Raw genomic sequence first — 25,233 nt, forward strand, 5'->3', positions numbered from 1 at the left:
GGGAACTCCACTTTTGGCATTCCCCCAGAGCAGGGGATTGGTGGGTGTGGTGGGGCAGGTATGTGCCTGGTGGCTTTATGAACAAGCCCTCTTCTGCAGAGAACTGTAAACCTGTCTGAAGCGGCAAATTTTGGTGAGAAGTTGTTCTTCTCTTGGTTATTGCTTTCTCAGCTGGGACTGCTAATTTCAGAGGAATGTGGATTGGTGCCAGGCTGACGGGTCAGGGACATAGTTCCTGCCAAAGTCAAGTCTGAAAAAGAGACCTTTTTCAGGTGAACTTACTCGGCAGTCATTTGTCTTGATTGGAGATAAGCATGTTTCCTGGGTTCATGAAGTTAGTGGACAAAGATTGACCTTTGTTAGGAACTCTTGGCATCTCTACCCTGCTTTGCATTATTGCAGAGTGCTTTATTTTGAGTAGTTTCAGATATCCATTTGCTCTTCCCATTTCCTCAGCTAGCATGAGAATACTAGTCAACTCGAAAGTTATTCAGTGTGTAGTATTCATTGATTCAGCAAATATTTACTGAGGGCTGGGTGCCAAGGACTACGCCAAGGGGTACATGCTGAGGATATGTTAGTGAATAAGACACACGAGCTCTGTACTTTCAAGAAACTTGTGTATTGGAGGAGGAGGCTAGACAGCAACTAATTAAAATAATTTCAAAGTATATTGAGTGCCTGGAAAGAAATAAACCAGGTGCTATGTTAGGGGATAATGCAGGTGGGAAATTCTTCAGGATGTGAGTCTGCTGCTGCCTTCCATTAGTTTGCACAAGCAAACTGAGGAATAGAAATGGAATACTCTAGAATGGCAGAGGAGGAGCATTATATAGGGGAAATAGTGAACTGTATGTAATGAATGGATGATAACTAGGCTTGTGATGGTGATCACTGTAGTGTTTATAGATGTTGAACTATATTGCTGGGCACCTGAAACTTACGTAATAAAAGGGAAAACAATTAATGTTAATAAGGAATTAGGAAATTACTCTTTATAGTAAATTCAGTTGAAATGAATGATCTAGAATAGTTTCCCCATTTGGTTAGGAAGCTGCTGATACTGGGCTGTGATCATCCCATTCCACTGTGAGTTAGGCCTTCTGTGTTTATTTCCTCCTCAGGTGGAGGCTTGACTTTTGATCTATGTCCTCCCTACATCAGCTGCCTGAAAGTACTGAATGATCACATGACCCTGGACATGGATGCTGTCCTGTCGGATTTTGTCCGTTCCACAGGAGCAGAACCAGGATTGGCTCGAGATCTTCTGGAAGGTAAGGAGTCTTTGGGGGAGAATGAGAAGAGGGAAAGTAAAACGTGATATTTATTGTTAGGATAATTTGGAATGTAAGGTGATCAGAAAGATACTTTGTGTATGGTAGGTCTTACATTTAAGTTACTTCTAATAATCTATTTTGTGTGTGATCCCCCATAATTTTAAAATGCAAAATTCCTTTTTCACCTTGAATTTTTGGGTAGCTTTTCACCACTGTCAATTTATGCTTAGGTAATACAAGTGAAATTTGAGATTAGTCCACTAAAAGCATAATTTTAGGTCTGTAAGACTTCCTTTTTATATATAAATGACTTGGATTTTCATATTTGGGATCATCCATATTTGTTTTTTTCTTTCCTTTCCTAACTTATATGGATCATTCTGTATAGAGTGGATTAATTTAATGTTTTCGTTTTGCTGCTTTTGTTTACTTATATCTGTATATACACGGAAGTGTGAATATTCTAAATTTTAAGATCATTTAGGCTTGGCATCATATCAGCAGGATTCTTTGTTTGGAGTCATAGTTAACAGATGCTTTTTGATGATGAAAATACATAATGACACAGTTAGGTAAACATTTTGGGGGATGGGCCAGTTCTTAGTATACACAGGTAATTTTTTAGATTGTCAGTCCTTAGTAAGGTGTGGCAGTTTGACATATACTTAGCTACCTGTGAGACTAGTGTTGATTTGGAAATGGAAGATCAGGGTTTAAATGGCTTTGCCCTTAATTTACATTTGCAGTTTCGTCTCCTACTACTGTTTGCCACAGTGCCTGTGCTCCAGCCAGGTCTGACTTGTCACCTTTTCCTGATCATAGTAAATTGTCTCGTAAGTCTGCAGTGTCCCTTCATTCATTATTCTCCTGAAATTGTCATACTTCTAGATTCAACTCATATGCCTTCTCTTCCACTTGTAGTATGTGTTGAACACTTCTATGTGTTTAGGATGTGTGAGCTACTTGAAATATTTTATTCTCACAACCATTCTGCAAAATAGGTTTTATTTTTCCAGTATTTCAGTTTTAAAAAACCTGAGGTCCAAGAAGTGAAGGAGAGTTTGAACCTGTGTGATCTGGTTTCAGAGTTGGGCTCTTAAGTATGTTACAAGTTAGTGTTTGCATGCTGTCTCTCTTTCTGTTGCAAATACATCCATGTACACACACATTCATGCTATGAAAGAAAAGTTGAGGGTTGAAAGAAAAGTTGAGGGTGCTGTGGAAGTTTAAGAGAGAAACCTAATTTAGATATAGAGTGCAGAAAGGCTTTTTCCGAAGAAGTGACATGTGAACTGAACTCAAAAGGGTGCATAGGAATAGCAAGACAAAGTAGCTTATACAGGGACCCTAAAGTGAGAGAGTTTGGCACTGATAGTGATTGAGCTAGGAAGAGTAGTACAGGAAAGTGGTAGGTAGCTGGTGAGATAAGTGGGAAGCAGAATACAGAGAGCCTTTGTAGGCTGTGGTAAGGGTTGTGCATTTCCGTGTATGTTCAGTGGGAAGCTGGTGAAGAATTTTAATCAGGGGAGTGAAATGACTGGATTTAAGTTTTTGTACAGGATACTGATTAAAGATAATGGAGCTGACTGGAAGGTGGCCAGAAATGAAGTGGTAAAGTCAGTTAAGAATATTGTCATAGTTCAGGTGAGTGGTGATGGTGACTTGGACTACAACAAAGTGAGAAGTGGGTGGGTTTAAGATGTAATTTAGAAAGGGAACCAAAGGACCTGATCCTCATTTTCTGTCTCTTCTTGTCTCTCACGTTTTCCTTTGAAAGTTAACTCTGGTTATAGTGTAAAGAACAATTTATAGGGGGTAGGGACTAGCAGTAAAGAGACCAGAGAGCCACCTCCCAGGAGACCAAAGACTGGGTGGCAAATGAGGACTTGAATTGGGGCAGAGATGATAAAAATGGACAAGAAAGAATAGATTTGAGAGAGATTTTAGGGGTACAGACAACCCTGAGAATTGAATAGTGAGGGAAGAGGAAAAGTAGGGTCTGAGGAATGGTGAAGAGCTAAAATGACTATAGTTTCTGGCCTGGAGGGATTGAGATGCCATTCCTGATTCAGGGGATATAGAAGAAGGAGAAGAAGTAAGCTTTAGGAGGGAAGATGATGGACATTCAGTTTTAGTCATATTGACTGTTGGGAGGACTTGATTTTAAGCAGTTTAGCAGGCAGTTGGAAATAATGATCCGGTGCTCAAGACAGATCATTTATTCATTCATTGGTGCAGGACAAAAGTCCTCCATTCTTCAACAGATATTTATTGAGTACCTATTATGTGCCAAGTTCTAGATGCTTAAACAAAACAAACAAAAATCTCTGCCTTTACATTCTAGAATAAGAGTCAGTAAACATGATAACCAAGTAAATTATAAAGTACTATATTATAAAGTGTTAGGTGCTATGAAAAATGGTTGGGAATGGTGAGGCAGGTTGTGATTTTTAATTGGGTAGTCAGGGTAGGCCTTATTAATTTATTAAGAGTGTGACATTTGAGCAAATACCTGAAGGAATTGACTGTGTAGATATAATGGAGATAGAGCCTTCTAGACAGTGGGAATAGTTGGTGAAAGGCTGTAAGTGGGAGCAGTCTTAGCAAGTTTCTGGGACCAGGAAAGAGGCCAGTATGACTGATGCGGAGTGAGTAAAAGGAGTTGGAGCAAATGGTGAATCTGATGGTTCAGAAGTAAATTCATCCAGCATGGGTGATTAATACGGCTTAACTGGAGAATTATAATTACAACAAGAAGCATAACAGCAATGGCAGTAAATACCAGTATAATGCTTTCTGTGTGCCAAGCATTGTTTTAAGTGCTTTCAATTAATTTAATCTTCATAACAGCTCTATGTGGAATCATCTCCACTTTCATAGCCAGGGAACTTCAAGCACAGAGGAAAGATTAGAGAAGTAGGCCAGGTCATAGAAAGCCTTGAATGTCAAACAAAAGAGCCTAAGCTTTATTCCATAGGCAGTGGTGTATGCCACTAAAAAAAATTTGATTATGGAACTAAAACGATCAGAATTGTTCTATAGAAAGATTAATCTCATGGGATCCTTCAGAATAGATTGGAGGTGGGTACTAGGTGATACAGGAATTGAATTAAGGTGGTGACGAATGAAATAGAGCAGAAAGAAGTGTGAACAGTTATGCAACATGTTGTTTATTGGCTAGTTTAACTGGAGAAAGCAATTTAAAGTCTGTGGTAACAGACCTATCATCTTAGTCTACTGACAGTCCCTCCCCTCTATAATTTGTTCTTTACAACCAGAGTTAACTTTCAATGGAAAAAGAGTAATGATTCTTAAGTTTGAGGGGAATTAACAATTCCCTTGGATAGCCTGATGGCAGCTATCAGCTCTTTCTTTAGAAAAATGCACATACCTATAACTTTGTGTACAACTTCAGGTGACTTAGGACACCCCAGAGCACATCTAGACTCAGAACTCTCTGGATCGCAGAACTAGGAGACTTGGGCTTGTGTCCTGCTGAGGCCCTGGTGCAAACTAGCTGTGACTTTGGGCAAATAGCTCTACTTCTTAAGACTTCCTTTTCTGTAAAATGACATTACTAGGTCTCCAAGGGCCTTTTCAGTTCAGAGGGATCAATGTTCTGTGCTCATGGAGCTTTCTTAGGAAACAAACAGCAAGTAAATAAAGAAGTTGTGGTATTCCAGACTGAAGTGTGTTGAAGGAAATTAGAGTAGGGGAAGGAAAAGGAGGACTGGAGTGTACATGAATATATACTTGCTAGTTTTGGTAAGATGCTTAGAATGATGGTTCTGTGTCTTTCCTCAATTTTCCTGTACTCTCAGCACCCAATTCACTTTTTGTTTTGTATCCTGACAGGAAAGAATTGGGATGTGAGTGCCGCCCTCAGTGATTTCGAGCAGCTACGTCAGGTCCATGCTGGGAACCTGCCCCCACCCTTTAGTGAAGGGAGTGGTGGCTCCAGGACCCCCGAGAAAGGGTTTTCTGATCGAGAGTCTACTCGTCCTCCCCGGCCCATCCTACAGCGGCAGGATGACATCGTTCAAGGTATTGGGGTACTGAGGGCTGTTTCTGTATATGGAATAAAAAGGAAGGGAGACAGCTGCTAACCAGAGAATTTCGTGATCCTTTGGAAATGATTCCTTTCTTCTCCCACCTCCCCAGTCAGATGATCAGAGGTGAACTCAGTCCTCCAGCTGCTGGAACCACTCATTGTTTGTATCTGGAGTACTGTCCAGATTAAAAGCCTTCTTCAGATACTATGAGAGAGAGAAGAAGGGTAACAATCTCATTGTCAAGATAAAATACACAGAAAGAATTCAAAGGATCACTATCACCTACCCTTTTGGGGAGGGCATTTTGTTAATATTTATTACTATCTGTCAGATTTTTAAAATGCATATATACTGTCTCAGCAATTTTGTTTCTAGGAAGATTTTATCATGTGTATGTGTGTATATCCTTTTAAATAAATGCATACATAATTCATAAGTAGACACAAAGACATGTAGTGTAAAGCTTGAAAGTTAAAGCTTGAAAACAACTTTTAATACCCATTAGTAAAGGAGTGGTTAAATAAATGGTAATCATCCATATCGTGGAATACTTTGCAGCCATTAGAAAGAATTAAGTAGAACGTGATGGAACTTGTTTAGAAAAATCTCTTCACTCTATTGAGAAAGGTAAGATGCAGAACTGTTTATGTTTTAAAAATTATTATAAAAGCTATGTGCAATTCTATGTGCATAAAAAAATTGTATAAGGATACAGAAAGTCCCCTTTAGGGAAGGGATCAGGAATTTTGAATGACAGGGAGATTTCTTTTTAACACTTTAAACCTTTTGGTAGTATTTTTTATTTTTTACATGGGCATGTGCTACTTTTTAAACACCTTAAAAAAGAGCTTAAAAAACAACATCACTATAGAATAGCATTAGACTGACTCTTCACTTATTTTGTGCAACATCCCTGGTAAATATTGGATTAGAATCTGCTACTCAATATGATTTTTAGGTCTTTTGATAGTCTTTATATAACTTAGGCCATGCAAATGAATTGTAATACTCTTCTGAGCAAGTTACGATCACAATGAAATATCTGCTGGAGAATTATAAGTGCCATGTATTCAAAACAAGTTAAATAATTTGGGGGGGCACTGTTTATATTACTGCCTTCCTCTGTTAAGTAAGAATTGACTATACCATAAATTCCTGATGAATATATCAAGAAAAGTTGTAGTAAATAGTGTAAATAAATGTTATTGATGGTAGATAAGAAAGTTCCTGAATGTGTAAGATTTTTCATTAATTTTCTTTTTTAAAAAAATTATTTAATTTTAAAAATAAATTTTATTTGTTTATTTGAAAAATTTTTTCATTTATTTTTAGTTGGAGGATAATTGCTTTACAATGTTGTGTTGGGTTTTGCTGTACAATGTGAATCAGCTATAAGTATACATATGTCATTAGTTTTATATAATGGAAATCCTTTTTCTACATTCTCCGAGATTTATCAGCAAGATTATTTGACTCAGTCTGTTGGTAGCCAAATGGAATTCTGTTTCCCTTATTCCCTCTTCCTCTCACCAAACAATGACCAAGTTGCCAAATGAATAGGTCCCTATTATGTTGTGAAATGGAAGTGGAAGAAGACAGTGTCATGGGAAGAAGAAGTTCAGGCAAATTCCAAAAAGGGTAGAAAGAGGACTGTATATTTGGTGCTAATGTGAATGCCTGAGAAAATGCCACTTTGTATATTTCACAATTATATTTGGCGTGAGAAAGAGGGTCGTGAAATTTGGTAGCCAGTCAGACTGACAGTTTTTCCCTGAGTGGAAACCTTGTCAAGAGGTAACCATCACCACATGAGTGGAAAGTTCTTGAGTGGGTTTTGTATGTTCTAAGGTGACTCCATTTCTCATTGCAGAAAAACGCCTGTCTAGGGGCATCTCCCACGCCAGCTCCAGCATTGTTTCCCTGGCCCGGTCCCATGTCTCCTCCAATGGTGGGGGTGGGGGGAGCAGTGAGCACCCCCTGGAAATGCCCATCTGTGCCTTCCAGCTTCCAGATCTCACTGTGTACAATGAAGACTTTCGCAGCTTCATAGAGAGAGACCTCATCGAGCAGTCCATGCTGGTTGCCTTGGAGCAGGCAGGTCAGTGAGCGCTTCCTTCCCGGTGCTCCTCCACCCCTCTGCCGAGGGGCTGGGCTTGACCAGCAGCTTCCAGTCTAAGCTTGTGATCTGATTGATGGCAGTCAAACTCAGTGGTCAGTCAGAGATGTGTACTTAGCTAGGCGCGTCTTCAAGTTAAAGAAAGGACACAAACAGGACACTTGGCTCTGGAAATTTCCTGTTTGATGGAAGGGAAACCAGATACACATGTGAAAGGCCTAGGAATCAATACCTAAAAATCAATACATAAAAATACAAGTGAATTATAATTGGCTCTGGAGCACCTTGCGAACAGAAAGAACCAGTGTTGTAGATGATACACAGTGGTGATTAACTAAGTCACATTTATTTATATAAACCTTTCCCCAAAGATTTATTTACCTTTACAATTATGTTTGTCTTAAATTATTGTTAAAATTAGTTGGTATAATGGATGAGGCAGCTAGGATTTCTGGGAAACCTAGTCGGGTATTAACTCCCATGGAAGGTCTGGGGGATGGGAGTTGGGGGCATGGAAAGGAAACTCTTATTTTTCATTTTGTACCCTTCCATACTAACCATGCATAGCTATTTATAATTTTTAAGTAGTTAGTCATTTGTCTGGTATGATTATAGGCCAGTTTTTCTTTCAGTAGACTTTTCAGTAATTGAACATTGTTAAGCATCATTCATACAATATTTTCTTTATGTAAGTAACAGGTTGGCAACTGTAGGATGACTACAGAACTGAGACTCATTTTCTTAGGTGTTTTCAGTATTTTATTTTATTGCTCATGTCTTTAAAATCGTACCACATGCATGCTGACATGCTTACTGTCATATATGCAGATGATACTTGCATGACGCTTTGAATATATGTGTTGGGTTGATTTTCTTTTTACTGATGATCGATTTGTGCTGATCTTTATTGCAGTCTGTGACCTTGGCTTCATCATCCATCCCAGAGTTGTTCAGTCTTAGCACTATTGACATCTAAGATCAGATTATTCTTTGTTGTATGAGCTGCCTTGTGTGTTGTGTTTAGCAGCCTTCCTGGCCTCTACTTACTCGATGCCAGTAACATCCCCCTCACCATTTGGGACAACCAAACATATTTCAGGATGTTACCATATGTCCCTCAGGGGACAAAGTTGGCCCCACTTAAGAACCTCTAATCTAACCAATTATACTCCCCAAATTTTAATGAACCAGATGTAAGTGAAGAAGATACACGGAGTAATAGAGTGATGGTTTGATTCTAGGTAGGCTTTCTAGAAGAGGCAAGCTTGGAGTCTTGTATTAGAAGTAAAAAAGTAGAGAGCTTTATGGATAATCTGCTCATCTTCCTTTCCTCGTGTTTCTGTAGGGCGTTTGAACTGGTGGGTGAGTGTGGACCCCACCTGTCAAAGGCTCCTTCCTTTGGCAACTACTGGAGATGGAAACTGCCTCTTGCACGCAGCCTCTCTTGGTGAGTCATGAGAATGGCCCTTCATTCCCTCACAGAAAGGAAGCAATAGTTAAATCGCATGTGAAGGACTTGAGCCAACCAACCTTGATCTTAGAAGTGATGGCTCAGAGCAAGATGTATGTATGTGTGTGTGCTGGTGTAGGAGAAGATAAAAGAGAGCCCTGTCCTGGTTGTTCACTCTTGTTGAGAAATTGTATGGAGAGCATGGGATTTAGCACAAGTCTCACTCTGAGAATTGACCCCTAAAAGTGATAAACAGCAGAAAGCAAGTAGTATACTGTTTGTGTATGTATATAATTCTACTTTAAATTCATTCTTTTGGTATATAAAAAAGATATGTTTTCATCAGGCCCATATGAGACTTGTTTATTTTAATATTATTTTTTAATGAACCTTTATTTAATGTACCTTTTAGTTTTCATTTTTACTTAGAGGATAATTGCTTTACAGTATTGTATTGGTTTCTGCCATACATCAACATGAATCAGCCATAGGTATATATGTATGTCTCCTTCCTCTTGAACCTCCCTCCCACCTGCCACCCCATCCCAGCCCTCTAGATTGTGTATGTCTAATCTGGAATAATGTATTTTTCTTTTTATTTCTTTTTTTTTTCACTTCCAGTTGTATTGATATAATTGACATACAGCACTGTATAAGTTTTAAGACATACAGTATAGTGATTTGACCTGCATACATTATGAGATGATTACAGTAAATTTAGTGAACATCCATCATCTCATACAAAATTAAAGAAATAGAAAAAGAATTATTTTTTCCTCATGATGATAACTTTTAGGATTTACTGTCTTAACTTTCATGTATAATGTACAGCAGTGTTAATTGTATGTATCATGTTGTACATTACATCCTAAGAGCTCAGTAGTCTTAGTCTTGTATATATGGAATGTTGTACCTTTTAACTACCTTCATCCAGTTCTCCCTGCTCCTACCCCCTGCCCTTGGTAACCACAAATCTGATGTCTTTTTCTGTGAGTTTGGTTTTGAAGTATAATTGACCTATAATGCTGTTATATCCTGGCACACAGCTTGGTGATTCAAATATTTCTATACATTTCAAAATAATCACTGTGTTAAGTCTAGTTACTGTCTGTCACCATACAAACATATTACGTAATTATTGACTTGTTTACTTTAAATTGATATACCTATTTAAAATTCAGTATATTATTTGCCTTGCTGCTGCTAAGTCACTTCAGTCGTGTCCGACTCTGTGCGACCCCAAGAGTACTGGAGTGGAGTGCCATTTTCTCCTTAGTTTTTTTAAAAAATGTCCCCATTTTCCAACCATTCCTCAAGCTTTGATTCTGATTGCCATGTGTCAGACCCATCTTGTCTGCTGCTACTCTGTGTTTTATTTATTTTTTAGCTCTTTAAAAAAATTGTCTGAGCCATGTGGCTTATAGGATTTTAGTTCCCCATCAAGGAATTAAACCCAGGCTCTCAGCAGTGAGAGTGTGGGGCAGTGAAAATATGGAGTTCTTACCCACTGGACTGCCAGCGAATTCCTACTCTGTATTTTAATTTGTTAGACTTGGTATCAAGAGTAAAGGCTTTCTGGTTCTTCCCTGTTTGCCCAGTGGTTAAAGACTTCCCCTCCCAATGCAGGGGGTGCAGGTTTGATCCCTGGTTGGGGAGCTAAGATCCTACATGCATCATGGCCAAAAAACCAAACAAAACAGAAGCAATGTTGTAACGAGTTCAATAAAGACTTAAAAAAGTCTTCTTGTCAGGAGTTTGTAGGCTATGGTCTATCCTCTGCTTTTAGGCTGTCAAAAGTTTCTGAGCCTCTACAGTAGGAATGTCTTTTCTTTCCTGATTACCTTTCTGCTGAGTTACAGCAGGAGTTTCTTTGAACCTGGGCTTCAGGCCTGATATCCTTCATGCCAGAATCTGTGTATCGTAATTAAGTGGAGTTGAGTCAAGGTAAGGTGTCTTGAAAGTGAAAGTGTTAGTCACTCAATCGTGTCTGACTCTTTGTGACCACATGGACTGTAGCCCACCAGGCTCTTCTGTGCATGGAATTCTCCAGGCAAGAATACTGGAGTGAGTTGCCATTTCATTCTCCAGGGGATCTTCCTGACTCAGGGATTGAACCCAGGTCTCCCACATTGCAGGCAGACTCTTTACCAACTGAGCCACCAGGGAAGCAATACAAAAGGTATCTTAACCATTACGTTTTCTTGCCATAGGGATGTGGGGTTTCCACGATCGAGACTTGGTGTTGCGGAAAGCTTTGTATGCACTGATGGATAAGGGAGCCGAGAAGGAAGCATTAAAACGGCGCTGGAGGTGGCAGCAAACTCAGCAGAATAAAGAGGTGAGGAAGCCCGGGTGGGAGCACCTTGTTTCCCAGAGTTACGTAAGGGACTGCTCAGTGCCTCCTATAGGAGATGTCTCCTACTTAGGTGCTCTTAGGCCAGTGTTACTCTTAACAATCCTATTGAAATTCAGATGCCACCAGAGGGTACATGCCTTCTGAAAGAGTTATGAGAACTGGTGTGGGGAAGTGGGACCTGTAGAGGAGGTATCTAATGCTGTGCTTTTCCTGATGAGGCACTCAGTAAGCCTTTAGTGGCCGTCTTTTGCAAAATGAAATACAAGCTTGTAGGATTTTTCTATTGTTTCGGTTTTTTACTTATAATAAGCCTAGATCAATTTTTAAGGGCTTATGTTTTTAACTCTTATTAATGTAAATGTGTAAAAAAAATTGGGGCCGAATATACCATTTGTTTTTCATAAATTCAGTTTACTTCTTAAAAAACTGTAAAAGCATGAGTTTGAATGTTTTATTATTATTAGAATTTTATGTTCTGAAGATTTAAAACATGGAAATAGAATGGCTTATGTTTCTTTCTCAAAAATGAGCTCAATTGTTAAAATTAGGATGATGTTAAGATCAGAATCTGGTCTTTGATTAGCCAGTCTGCCCCAGAAGATTCCTGAGGGAAATGAACGCACAGGGGCAAGACCAAGTAAATAGCATTCTTTATTGACACCAAACCCCCTGGCTTTCTGGTGAGCTGAGCTGGACTTAGTGGAGTTTTTTTTTTTTTTGGCTGAGCTAAAGCCAGCCTAGAGTTTGTCTTCTTCGCTGTTGAATTCACACTATACCTAAACCTCCAATCCCAAAGAAACATAATGCCAAAGAATGCTCAAACTACCACACAATTGCACTCATCTCACACGCTACTAAAGTAATGCTCAAAATTCTCCAAGCCAGGCTTCAGCAATATGTGAACTGTGAACTTCCAGATGTTCAAGCTGGTTTTAGAAAAGGCAGAGGAACCAGAGATCAAATTGCCAACATCTGCTGGATCATGGAAAAAGCAAGAGAGTTCCAGAAAAACATCTACTTCTGCTTTATTGACTATGCCAAAGCCTTTGACTCTGTGGATCACAATAAACTGTGGAAAATTCAAGAGATGGGATACCAGATCACCTGACCTGCCTCTTGAGAAACCTGAATGCAGGTCAGGAAGCAACAGTTAGAACTGGATGGAACGACAGAGTGGTTCCAAATAGGAAAAGGAGTCCGTCAAGGCTGTATATTGTCACCCTGCATATTTAACTTATATGCAGAGTACATCATTGGAGAAGGCAATGGCAACCCACTCCAGTACTCTTGCCTTTAAAATCCCGTGGATGGAGGAGCCTGGTAGGCTGCAGTCCATGAGGTCGCTAAGAGTCGGACACGACTGAGTGACTTCACTTTCACTTTTCACTTTCATGCATTGGAGAAGGAAATGGCAACCCACTCCAGTGTTCTTGGCTGGAGAATCCCAGGGACGGGGGAGCCTGGTGGGCTGCCATCTATGGGGTCACACAGAGTTGGACACGACTGAAGTGACTTAGCAGCAGCAGAGTACATCACGAGAAATGCTGGGCTGGATGAAGCACAAGCTGGAAGCAAGATTGCTGGGAGAAATATCAATAACCTAAGATATGCAGATGACACCACCCTTATGGCAGAATGAAGGAGAACTAAACAGCCTCTTGATAAAAGTGAAAGAAGAGAGTGAAAAAGTTGGCTTAAAGCTCAACATTCAGAAAACGAAGATCATGGCATCTGGTCCCATCACTTCATGGCAAATAGATGGGGAAACTGTGGAAACAGTGTCAGACTTTATTTTTTTGGGCTCCAGAATTACTGCAGATGGTGACTGCAGCCATGAAATTAAAAGATGCTTGCTCCTTGGAAGGAAAATTATGACCAACCTAAACAGCATATTCAAAAGCAAAGACATTACTTTGCCGACTAAGGTCCGTCTAGTCAAGGCTATGGTTTTTCCAGTAGTCATATATGGATGTGAGAGTTGGACTATAAAGAAAGCTGAGTGAAGAAGAATTGATGCTTTTGAACTGTGGTGTTGAAGAAGGCTCTTGAGAGTCCCTTGGACTGCCAGGAGATCCAACCAGTCCATCCTAAAGGAGATCAGTCTTGGGTGTTCATTGGAGGGACTGATGTTGAAGCTGAAACTCCAATACTTTGGCCACCTGATGCGGAGAGCTGACTCATTTGAAAAGACCCTGATGCTGGGAAAGACTGAGGGCAGGAGGAGAAGGGGACGACAGAGGATGAGATGGTTGGATGGCATCACCGACACAATGGACATGGGTTTGGGTGGACTCCGGGAGTTGGTGATGGACAGAGAGGCCTGGCGTGCTGCGGTTCATGGGATCGCAAAGAGTCAGACACGACTGAGTGACTGAACTGCACTGATACCTGAACCTTGGATTTGATCACTTCAGACAGGAAAAGGCCAAACCAGATCATGCCATTAGTTAAGCAGACATGACAGCCACAGTCAGAGGATAGATACCAATTCCAGCTATATTAAGCTCTTTATAGTTATTATTTTAAAGGTGGGATTAGGAGCTTCCCTGGTGGCTCAGTGGTAAAGAATCTGCCTGCCAATGCAGGAGACACAGGTTCGATCCCCGCTTTGGGAAGAGTCCACATGCCTCAGAGCAGCTGAGTTCCTGAGCCACAACTACTGAGCCAGCGCTCTGGAGCCCAGGAGCAGCAGCTACTGAAGCCTACGTGCCCGAGTCAGTGCTGTGCGACAAGAGAAGCCACCGCCGTGAGAAACCTGTGCACCACAACTGGAGAGTAGCCCCCCTCACTGCAACTAGAGAAGGCCCACGCAGCATCAAAGACCCAGTAGAGCCAACAAAATAAACGGGGGTTACATGATGATGGTAGTTAGCCAGGAGACTCAGAAATTCTGAAATTCTGTTCTTGGTCAGCCACCTCTTCCCTCTCAAAGTCCCCGAATGGAAATACATGCCTCATGAATAGTAGATATTGAAGGAGTAGTCTTTTTACTCCTTTTGCTCAACACGTTGAAAGTTCCATATGGGAATGAGGTAATTCTTTTAGCTTAGACGATTTATGCCACTATAGTGGGGGTGGGGAAAGGGAGTGGACTGGGAAGCTACTTTTAGCCAGTACCAAACACCAAACAAATTAAATAGGTTTTGATTTCCCAGGCCTCCCTGTTTTGTTGAAAATGGTGGTAAAACCCGGTAAGAACGTTTTCAGCCTAGAAGGGTACACCACCTAGTGGCTGTGTGTATAGAAACAGCAGCGAAACTAGATGAGAGGAAGAGGGAGACAGAGCCTCATGAATGTGTATCAGGGACCATTTATCAGAGTGAACAGAGCGCCCCATATATAAATTGTGCACTCGTCTTACTTTGAGTTGAAAGAAAAAGTTATAGAATTATACAAATTGAAAATAGCTCTGTTGTGTTTTTGTTGTTGTTTTTACTATTAAAGTAAAATATGCTCACAGTAGCTCTTTAATTCCTTTTACATTTGTTCTGATCCTTCTCATGTTTCTAGTGTGATTCTTTCTACTCTGTCAATGTGTGTTTAAAGTATAAACTTGGGACTTCCCTGGTGGTCCAGTGGCTAAGACTTCGAACTCACAATGCAGGGGCCCCAGGTTTGATCCCAGGCCAGGGATCTAGATCCCATGTGCTGCAACTGAGAGTCTGCATGCTGCAAAGAAGATCGGAGATCCTGAGTGCTGCAGCTAAGACCCAGTGTAGCCAAATATAAATAAATACTCAAAAAAAAAGTATAAACTTTTCTAAACACTTATATAAGCCAAATACAATTAACAAGATAGACTTTCTTCCAAACCATCATATATATCCTAAAGCCAATATAGTATTTTAAGACTATTTGTACTATTTCTTCCACTGCTATGATAAAAATTATAGTTTAACTGAGCATGTATTTATTGATTACTGATCACATGGTAAGCACTAAGCATATTGCTTAAAACATGGTCCTGCCTTTTAAGAGTGGTAGTAGGAGATGGATATGTGAGTATATGATTACAGCAAAGTAACCAGTTATGACTTCTGTGATAGAAGTCTGTATAGCAGTTCAGCAGGGAGGGCACAAAGGAAGCAGTGAGTGGCTGATGCACCAGGGAGATTTAGGAAAGGCTTCATAGAGGAATGATACTTGAGTTCTTTCCTGACAGTTGAGAGATTATTCACCGGTAGATATGGAGTGGGTTGTCTCAGGCAGAAGGCTGTTGAGGCAAAACCTAGACAAAAGCTCAGAAGTATAAAAGGACATGGTGCATTCAAGGAAGTATGACTAACTAAATGATATTAGAGGGGTAGGTCAGAGCCCAGGAAGTGGAGTCTTTATGCTGTGCTTAAAGAGTGCACCACTATCTAATAGATAATAACAATTCTTAAAAGAATTTGTAGCAGGAAGCAAACATCATCAGCTTTTTTGTTTTTCTTTTTAATTTTATTTTTACTTTATTTTACTTTACAATACTGTATTGGTTTTGCCATAGTTGACATGGATCTGCCACGGGTATATACGAGCTCCCAATCCTGAATCCCTCTCCCACCTCACACCCCACAGATTTTAATTTTAGAAAAATCTTTCTGGTAGCATTGTAGGAAATGGATCATAACAATGTATGACTAGAAGTAGTGAAACCAGCATCTATTACAGTAGCTCATGCTTAATAGTTATTGACTAAAAGGATCCTGGTGTGGAATGGGTGAAAGGAGAGGAGTCATCAGTAACTCCCTGGTAGTTCTAATTGGGCGTTTGAATGATAGTTAGTGTTGCTTACAAAGGTTAGAAAATAGGAGTAAGTTTTAGAAGCGGCAGAAGTTCCGTTTTGACAGAACAGAGTGTAAGGTAGTCATGGGCAGGTGACAGCCTTCAGTAGGCTGCTGGATGTGAACATAGACATGAAGAGGAAGTCTGGACTGGAGAGGAGGATGTCTGAGTCCTGAGCATGTAGATGGCAGTAGATGAGATTATAATAGTAGAAGAGATAACCTGGATAGAACCAAGGCTAAAATTATTTGACACAACATCAATATTTTTAAGATAGACAGAGTTCAGAGAGGTTGGAGAAAGTAGTGTTTTGTGAGCTGAAGGAAAAGAAAGTTTAAGGGGGAGATCAAATGCCACATGAATGCTGAGAAAGATGAGAACTGAAGAGTTCACTGAATTTGGCCAATTAGAAGGTCACTGTCTTTAGCCAGTCAGTTAGGGGAAGTAGTGTGTAGGGGTAAGGGGCATAGGCTGGAGGGCAGAAACAAGCTGGGTTACAGTGGGTTGGAAAAGAATGGAAGAAGTGTAAGGGTGATCATAGATTATTCTTTCATGGATCTTGACTATAACAGGGAGAAGAGACCTGACTTTGTGTACAAATTGTAAGACAAGTGCTTACAAATTATAAGACAGGAGCATAGAGTGGAATAACATGAGTGAGTTGGAGTGGCTATTTCCTTTTGAACTTAGCCTCTAACTGCTTAATACACCTTGCCTGTCTTTCACACAGTCGGGGCTGGTATACACAGAGGACGAGTGGCAGAAGGAATGGAATGAACTGATCAAGCTGGCCTCAAGTGAACCCCGCATGCACCTGGGTACCAATGGAGCCGGCTGTGGTGGGTAAGTGTGTCTAACTGGAGGAGCAGAAAGTAATCTTTGCTGAGTCCCCAGGGTCCAAAGAGTTCTGTCCTAAGAGGGCATTGGACAGAAGGACAGGAGAGAAGCCGCGACAAGGGCACAGAAGAGTGTAAGAGCGTGGGATGTTCTGGGAGCCACAGGTGGTTCAGTATTGCCAGAATACAGAATAGGTGATGCTGAATGATAGATGGAGCTAGGCAGTCCAGATTTTTGTGTGCCATACTGAGGAATTGAAACTGTATTCTATCCAGACTTTGGGAAACTGCAGGACAAGTGATTTGGTTCCTCAATAAATAAAGGCAAAGAAAAGAATTGTGATATTGATGGTATTGTGGACATCTTTAAAAATAGTCTTTATTTTTTAGAGATTGAAGCTGAAATATTCATGGTTGAAATTATATGATATCTAGGATTTGCTCCAAAATAATCTGGTGGGGTGGAGTGGGTGTGGGGGCTGATCCCTAGGGTAATATATCAAGGTCTAGGTGTAACAAGATTGACCATATATTTATGATTATTGAGGTTGAATGATGGATATATGAGAGTTTAGTGTACTATTCCTTCTAGTTTGAGTATGTTTAAAAATTTTTCTAAAGTAAAAAGTTAAAAAATATAACCTATCCAAACTTTATTGTGTATAAGAATAATTTGGGCTATCTATTTAAAATGCAGTTTTGGACCTCCACCCTAAGGAAGTACAGTTGTGTAGCCCAGAAATCTGCATTTGTAGCAAGCACCCAGTGTTGAATAAGATTGCTTTAGGGGGCAGGATTGGAGAAGGAAATGGCAACCCACTCCACTGTTCTTGCCTGGGGAATCCCAGGGACAGGGGAGCCTGGTGGGCTGCCATCTATGAGGTCGCACAGAGTCGGACTCAATTGAAGTGACTTAGCAGCAGCAGCAGAAGCAGGGGGCAGGAAGCCACTCAATTGTGAGTATGTGAGTAACAGGAACAAATTGATGTATTTGAGCACAGTGACAGCCAAATGGATGGTGAACTGGAGGGGAGTAATAATAGTCCAGGAAAGAGGGGGACACGGATATGAGCAAGAGTGGTGGCTGCAGATATGCCAGAGGAGGCACTTAAAAGGTGGAATTGGTTGGGCCAGGTGATTAATTGAAGATGCGATGTAAAGAACAGTAAATATTTCACAGATTTCTGATTAAGCTACTAAGTATTAGCCAATAGATGGGTGAGGCTGTTCTTCAAGTAAGGGAACATGAAGAAGGGATTTTTGTTTTCTTTCCTTTTTTGTTTTTCTTTTTTGATAGGACATGATGAATGTGACGTGTGGGTGGTTGTGGTGGGTAAAGTAATAAGCAGAATGAGGCTACACAGTTGTATATTGAGCTACTGGACAAAGAGAGTAGGGGAAGGTTGTTGAACCAGATAGATATTAAGAGGGATTACTTCCCAATTCTGAGCACTACTTTAACCCTCAGACCTTCACATTTCTTTTCTTGAATTTCTCCCTCTGTGAAATGGAGGTAGAAATAGCCACGCTAGCGTAAAATAATCATCTGTGTCTATGGCAGCCTTCAGAATGGAAAACAGGAAATGGACATTTTTTTTTTCCTCTTTGCAGAACTGGTCTTCTGAGGTCTCTTGATTTGTTTTCTTCCCTCTCCCTTCCACTGCATCTCCTCCATTGTCTCCCCTCCTACAACTTTAGGGTGGAGAGTTCAGAAGAGCCTGTGTATGAGAGTCTAGAAGAATTCCACGTCTTCGTCCTTGCCCACGTGCTTCGGAGGCCCATAGTCGTCGTGGCAGACACCATGCTGAGGGACTCCGGGGGGGAAGGTGAGTCAAGCAGTCCTCACTCTACCCTGAGCAGCCCTGTCTGCAAGGGGGATATATGACCCTTGCGGAAAAACACGGTGTAAACTAGAACAATGCACAATTCTCACAGAGTAAAGCAGTTGAGGTTAATTGATGAAACTTCTTAGGAAAGAATTATTAAACACAGGTTGGACTGAAAGGGGGCTTCAATTGACATAGTTGGGTGGAGAGATTTCCCACTAGGCAAGAATATAGCCTTAATAATAATCTTTGTGATTTCCTGCAGCATTCGCCCCTATTCCCTTTGGGGGAATCTATCTGCCCTTGGAGGTTCCAGCCAGCCAGTGTCACCGCTCCCCTCTGGTGCTCGCCTACGATCAGGCCCACTTTTCTGCACTTGTGTCCATGGAGCAGAAGGAGAATGCCAAGGAACAGGGTGCGGAATGCAGTGTCTGGGTCTCTGGTGTCTTGTGGTCTGCTTTATTTTCACTTAGAAGAACTGAAATGAGAGAGGATGTAGGAGGAAGGAACTGTGAGTGACATGCAAGCCCAGACAGAGTGTTGACGCTGTTTTCTTAAGCTCTAAGATAAACAGAGTTTTGTTTTGTTTATATAAAAAAAAAAAGGTTTTGGGGAAAACTCAGCCTGTGTTCCCTGATCTGGAGTAAAGAAGCTTATACATTAAGGTCAAGAACTTTCCAAATGATACTTTGCTCTATTTGCCTTAATAATGACTTTGAATTCCCTGAATTCACTTTAATTGGCAGGAACATCATGGGTGCTAGCTGACTGGTGGGAATTCATGGAGATAAGTGGCCTAAATTGTGTTCTGAGTAAAGGGGAAACCTGCCTGTTATTTTTTTCTGCTAAGACAATTCATCATTAAGAACTGAGATGTGACTATAGTTAGAGACCTTTGGTATAATTCAGCTGCCTTTTTACTGGAGTCAGTCTTCCTCTTTCCTCAGGAAGACTCCTTGATTATATGTGTTTTTCCTCCCCAGCTGTGATCCCACTTACAGATTCAGAGCATAAGCTGCTGCCTTTGCACTTTGCTGTGGACCCTGGAAAGGGCTGGGAGTGGGGCAAAGATGATAACGACAACGTCCGATTGGCGAGGTGAGGCGCGCCTGGCCTTTCCATCTGCTTTGTAGCTGCGATCTCTTCCACATGCGGTGTCTGTCTCCCGGGACTTTTCCTCAGCTCAGGGGCGAAGGTGGTCACATCCTAGTTCTAGTGTCTTTGGGAAGACGGAGAGGTGGGAGGCAGCATGGGCACCTGGACTCTGGCCACTGCTTTTTCTCCCCATGAAACAGAAGGGAATCCTGGCATGTGTTTATAGCGTGAGGAGTGTTCTTACAGAACCCCAGAACAGTGGTCAGAGAATCGAGATGATCAGATCACACTTCTCGCAGCCCAAACGAGAAGGGTTTTAAATAGCTGACCAAAATCATTTGCTCTAGACTTTTGCTTTTATTTTTTGGAACTTAAATGGCAAGAAAAATATGTTCTTCCCACCCCTACCCCCATTTCCCTGAAATTGGCTTCCTCCTGCTTCCGCAGCTTTCTGTGAAGAGCTTAGGAGCATAAAAGTTCCCTCCTCACCTCTTATCCAGTGCTGCCTTCTTTGGGCTCCTGAAACTGGAGCCAACTGAGAAGATGGGGTTAAAAAAAAAGAGTTTATGACTTTTTAAGTAAGTTCTCACCTAATTATCAGAAGCACCTTCTAAGTAATATACTGTTTAGTAAATATTTCCTATTTTCCAGGCCCTGAGCTGGGCCCTTTCTCAATACTATTTTAATCTTCACAACAGCCCTACAGGGTAGATATTATTATCTATACTCATTATCAACCCCTACTGAGTTTCAGGGAGGTTGAAGTGACTTGCTCAAGGTGATAAAGCTTAGTAATTGGTGCAGCCATAATTCAGTCAGCCCTGAGCTCCTAGCCATGTAGCCTTCTCCCACCCTGCCTCCCAACTGGATCGCACTGCTTTGCTTTTTAAAGGCCACAGTTCTTTGAAATTCTTTTTTTCCTCCTTTTCACAGTGTGATCCTATCCCTAGAGGTCAAATTGCATTTGCTGCATGGCTACATGAATGTGAAGTGGATCCCAGTGTCCTCCGATGCGCAGGTGAGGCTTCTCCCACTCCACCCTGGCATGCCCTCCTTTCCACGTCAGGGAGAACAAGGACGTCTGGTGGTGGTCTCCTTCCACGTCTCTTCTGGATAGTGGCTTATGATTCAATATTAGGAGTAACTGGAAAATACCAGATAAATTCCAAAAGAGACTTTTTCTTGCCTTTCTACCTGTTAGTGCCCTTTGTTTTCTACACCTTCTCAACAACCAGGCTCTGCTTTCTGATACTAAACATATTCTTCAGGAAAAGTTTTCTTGAACTTGAGATTGTTATTACTTTGTTCTAAGCCCTCCGTACATAGACCTCTGTATTGGGCACTAGGAGAGACAGAATAGCTTAAAGAGCTCCTGATCTAGTAGGTTCTGAGGATGTCATTATCCATAGAACAGGAACACAGGAGCAAGGGCCAACTGATGGACTCTGGTGCTAAATGTCTGAAAGTGGATGCAGAATGGTTCAGACTTGGGGTGGTTATTCAGAACTTCCTTGAGAGTAACTTTGGGCAGAATCTGGCATAGATAAATTTATAATAAACGCCATTCTAGTGTCTACAGAATATTTTCTCACCTTACCCAGATGCTATGTATTTGTATAGTTGCACATTGTTCTAGAAGAGCAAAATCCAGTCTTCATTTTGCTATCTCCTTATTACAGAAGGGCATCATCAGATTATAGGAGGTGGGATAAAGGCTAGACATTAGATACTTTTTCCACTGGTTCATGGGAGAGCTGACGAGTTGGGGAAGGACAGTGCCCTCCTGGGTGACCCTTCCCCTCATGACAGCAGCGCTTCTCTGGAACCTGGCAGTCATTCCAAGGAAGGACTTCGTAGGGGTGTTACCACCCCTCTCCACATGGTTAATTCCTATAGCAATAGCTGCAGGAGGCCCCGTGAACCAGGTGGATGGGCTGGAGGTTCCTGGGGGCTTCCTTCAACCTAGGCCAATGGAATAATGGTCAGCCACTTTTTTTAATTTAATTTTTAAAAATTAAAGTATAGTTGATTTACAATGTTGTGCCAATTTCTGCTGTACAGCAAAGTGACTAAGTTATACACATACAGAAATTCTTTTTTCGGATGTTCTTTTCCATTACGGTTTATCACAGGATCTTTTCCATTATGGTTTATCACAGGATATTGAATATAGTTCCCTGCGCCATACAGAAAGACCTTGTTGTTTATCCGTTCTGTATCTGTTAACCATCTTCTTGTCTCTTCCAGGCTCCACTGGCCCAGCCTGAGTCCCCGACAGCCTCAGCTGGAGATGAGCCCCGGTCCACTCCTGAGTCTGGGGAGTCAGACAAGGAGTCAGTTGGCAGCAGCTCTGCCAGCAACGAGGGCAGCAAGCGGAAAGAGAAGTCAAAGCGAGATCGGGAAAAGGACAAGAAGAGAGCAGATTCTGTGGCTAACAAACTGGGCAGCTTTGGCAAAACCTTGGGCAGCAAGCTCAAGAAGAACATGGGAGGCCTGATGCACAGCAAGGGTTCTAAGCCTGGAGGGATGGGAACAGGTTCGGGGGTAAGCAGTGGCACTGAGACCCTGGAGAAGAAGAAGAAAAACTCACTGAAGAGTTGGAAGGGTGGCAAGGAGGAGGCAGCTGGGGATGGGCCTGTATCTGAGAAGCCCACACCTGAGTCTGTTGGTAATGGAGGGAGCAGGTATAGCCAGGAGGTGATGCAAAGCCTGAGCATTATGAGGATTGCAATGCAAGGGGAGGGGAAGTTTATTTTTGTTGGCACCCTGAAGATGGGTCACCGCCACCAGTATCAGGAGGAGATGATCCAGCGCTACCTCACTGATGCTGAGGAGAGATTCCTGGCAGAGCAGAAGCAGAAGGAGACAGAGAGGAAGATCATGAATGGAGGGGTAGGGAGTGGGCCTCCTCCAGCCAAAAAGCCAGAGCCAGATGGCGGGGAGGAGCCGCTGACTGCCCCTCCAGCAGAATCCAAGGCAATGGCATTCTCTGCTGGCTACCCTGGTGGCTTTACTGTCCCTCGGCCTTCTGGGGGTGGAGTCCACTGCCAGGAACCCCGGAGGCAGTTGGCAGGGGGGCCATGTGGGGGGAGCCTACCACCATATGCCACCTTCCCCAGACAGTGCCCTCCTGGGCGACCCTACCCCCACCAGGACAGCATCCTTTCTCTGGAGCCAGGCAGTCACTCCAAGGATGGAGCTCACAGGGGTGCACCGTTACCACCCCACTTCCGCGTGGCTGATTCCTATAGCAACGGCTACAGAGAGCCCCCTGAGCCAGATGGATGGGCTGGAGGTCCCCGGGGGCTTCCCCCAACCCAGACCAAATGCAAACAACCGAACTGCAGCTTCTACGGACACCCTGAGACAAACAATTTTTGCTCCTGCTGTTACAGAGAAGAACTGAGGAGAAGGGAACGTGAACCGGGTGGGGAGCTGCTGGTGCACAGGTTCTGAATGGGAAACCTTGGAGGGCAAGGGGGCTAAACAAAGAAAGTTAAGCTCAATTAATTGGCTCATAAGACCCAGCTCCCATGTTGATGGGGCGAATGCAGTAATGTTGGTGTGAGCCTGGCTAGGAACTCTTCAGTGTGTATACTCTGAAGAGCTGCCAGGCTGGCAAGAGCAGGTCAGGGCTGGATGGTGCCTCGAGGCTATACTGATCCTTTGCCTATCTTGACTTGATGGTACTGAGAAGGTACAAGGGGAGAAAGATGATAATTGTGTGTTATAACACCTTGGGTCCATCCCAGGCCTAAGGGAAAGTGTAAGGGAAGATTCGGTGTGTGGGGGTGGGTAGGTGGGCAGAAGTCTGGGGGAGGAACTGGCAAAGGAGGTTCAGTCAATAAAAGAAAAAACAGACCAAAGTTCTTTTAGGTTGGAAAAAAGCACATGGTGGTGGAGTTGGGAGTGTGGAGGGAAACTGGGAAATTAGATTTGCTGTTGACTTGAATTAAGGTAGATGTTTAGTGTTGGATAAATTTTTCCTTCTGAAGGATCTGGAAAGACAAGGAAGAAATGTGTGCTTCTGGGTGCTTATTAGGAGGGGGATGGCTTAAATCGGTTTAGTGAGATGGCAAAGGCAAGAACTTAAAGGGGGAATCTTTTTCCTCTGAAGTTTGATTTCCTTCTAAACAGCCATCTGTCATCCCTTCTAGTTCTAGAGGAGATTGCCGATTGCCCCCTATCTTTTCCTCATCCTTTTTGAGGGCTGAGCTCAGCTAAGAAGGTTGTGATTTTTTTTTAAGACTTTAATTTTATTAAAAAAAAAAAAACAACAAAAAACAGAAAAAAAGTTCCCTCTGGGGAAGGCAAGAGAATGATAAGAGCAGCTGTGTGTGTTGAATTTTTTCCAGGTGAATTGGTACAGAGGTGATCTTTTTTTAACTACTAGCAATAACCACACATTTGAGTGCGCCTTGGGAGGGGGTGGGAGGAGGACAGACTTTTGGCCAGACTGTTTCAAACAAAACCAAAAACCTAAATAGAGCACTACCATCCTCTGCTGCTGCATTTCTGTAGAAAGCAACTTATTTTTTGGATTTTTTCTTTTTTAAGAAACAAAAAGACCCTAGCAAGCAAAAAACAGTTTTAAAAATGAGTTTTTCCCCTCCTATTTAAGTGATTCTTTCTCCTTCCTCTCTACTTTTGGAGAATGAACTTAACATCCCGGCTTCTTTTGTTAAGCCATAGCTGACCTTAATCTGTGGTTAGTTTATTAAAATAATTCAAAAAATACTTTGTAAGAAGAGATATTTTTGATAATAGGACTGATGTTGAAACTTGGGGTAGGGGTTAGGGGCAATTTATAAAGAGGTAGCTAGAGAAATATATATTTTAGTGAACTATAACCACAGATCACAGATTACTCCCAATGAGCTGATCTGTCATTGGGTCTCCCTCCTCTCCCCAAACCATCCTTTTCCCCAGAGGGTGGGAGTGGGTCTGTGGACACGGTAGTGGGGGGAGCTCCTTTGCATTTTGCACAAAGCACAAGTCTGGACAGCCTATGCTCTGGCCAGCACCATTTCTAAGAGCTTTAAACTGGAGGACCTATCCTGGGCCAATCTTCCCTTTTCTTTAAATTATTTCTTTCTGGGGGTAAAAATCAACTATGCAATTGTATACACTCCTGGGTGCATATGAAGAAGGAGCATAAGTGTACTTAATGTGTCTAGAGTGTTAATTGGGGCTATTTTTCTGTATTTGGATTTCTCTTTTGAGGTGTGTACTCTTAAACCATCCTGTGGAATGTAATCCTCACATTTGATCCAAGGCAGACATGGGCTGGGGGTGTGCGTTGGGGGGACTTGTGTTTGCCATATGTTGCTTCTGCCCAATCAGGAAAGTTGTCATCCCACCTCCCCCTTGATAACAAAGTCAGCCAAGACTGTCCTCTTCATTGGAACTGCTCACAATTTAGGAAGTTTCCTTTCTCCTCAACAAACTTGAAAAGCCA

The 25,233-nt window shown here is 41.9% G+C and overlaps 1 protein-coding gene across 1 annotated transcript; it reads left to right on the plus strand.

Annotated features, from left to right (window-relative positions):
• The first annotated feature begins 1,189 nt into the window (after positions 1 to 1,189).
• OTUD7B (OTU deubiquitinase 7B) lies at positions 1,190 to 23,485 on the plus strand. The gene is made up of 11 exons (XM_068964998.1): positions 1,190 to 1,274; positions 5,133 to 5,321; positions 7,200 to 7,427; positions 8,791 to 8,892; positions 11,106 to 11,233; positions 16,749 to 16,861; positions 18,553 to 18,680; positions 18,946 to 19,095; positions 19,664 to 19,778; positions 20,709 to 20,793; positions 22,023 to 23,485. Exons 1-11 carry the CDS (start codon positions 1,190 to 1,192, stop codon positions 23,229 to 23,231), a joined length of 2,532 nt encoding a protein of 843 aa, XP_068821099.1. The 3' UTR covers positions 23,232 to 23,485.
• Positions 23,486 to 25,233: the final 1,748 nt, after the last annotated feature.

This window comes from Capricornis sumatraensis, chromosome 2, assembly GCF_032405125.1.
Source record: "Capricornis sumatraensis isolate serow.1 chromosome 2, serow.2, whole genome shotgun sequence".
Classification (NCBI taxonomy): domain Eukaryota; kingdom Metazoa; phylum Chordata; class Mammalia; order Artiodactyla; family Bovidae; genus Capricornis; species Capricornis sumatraensis.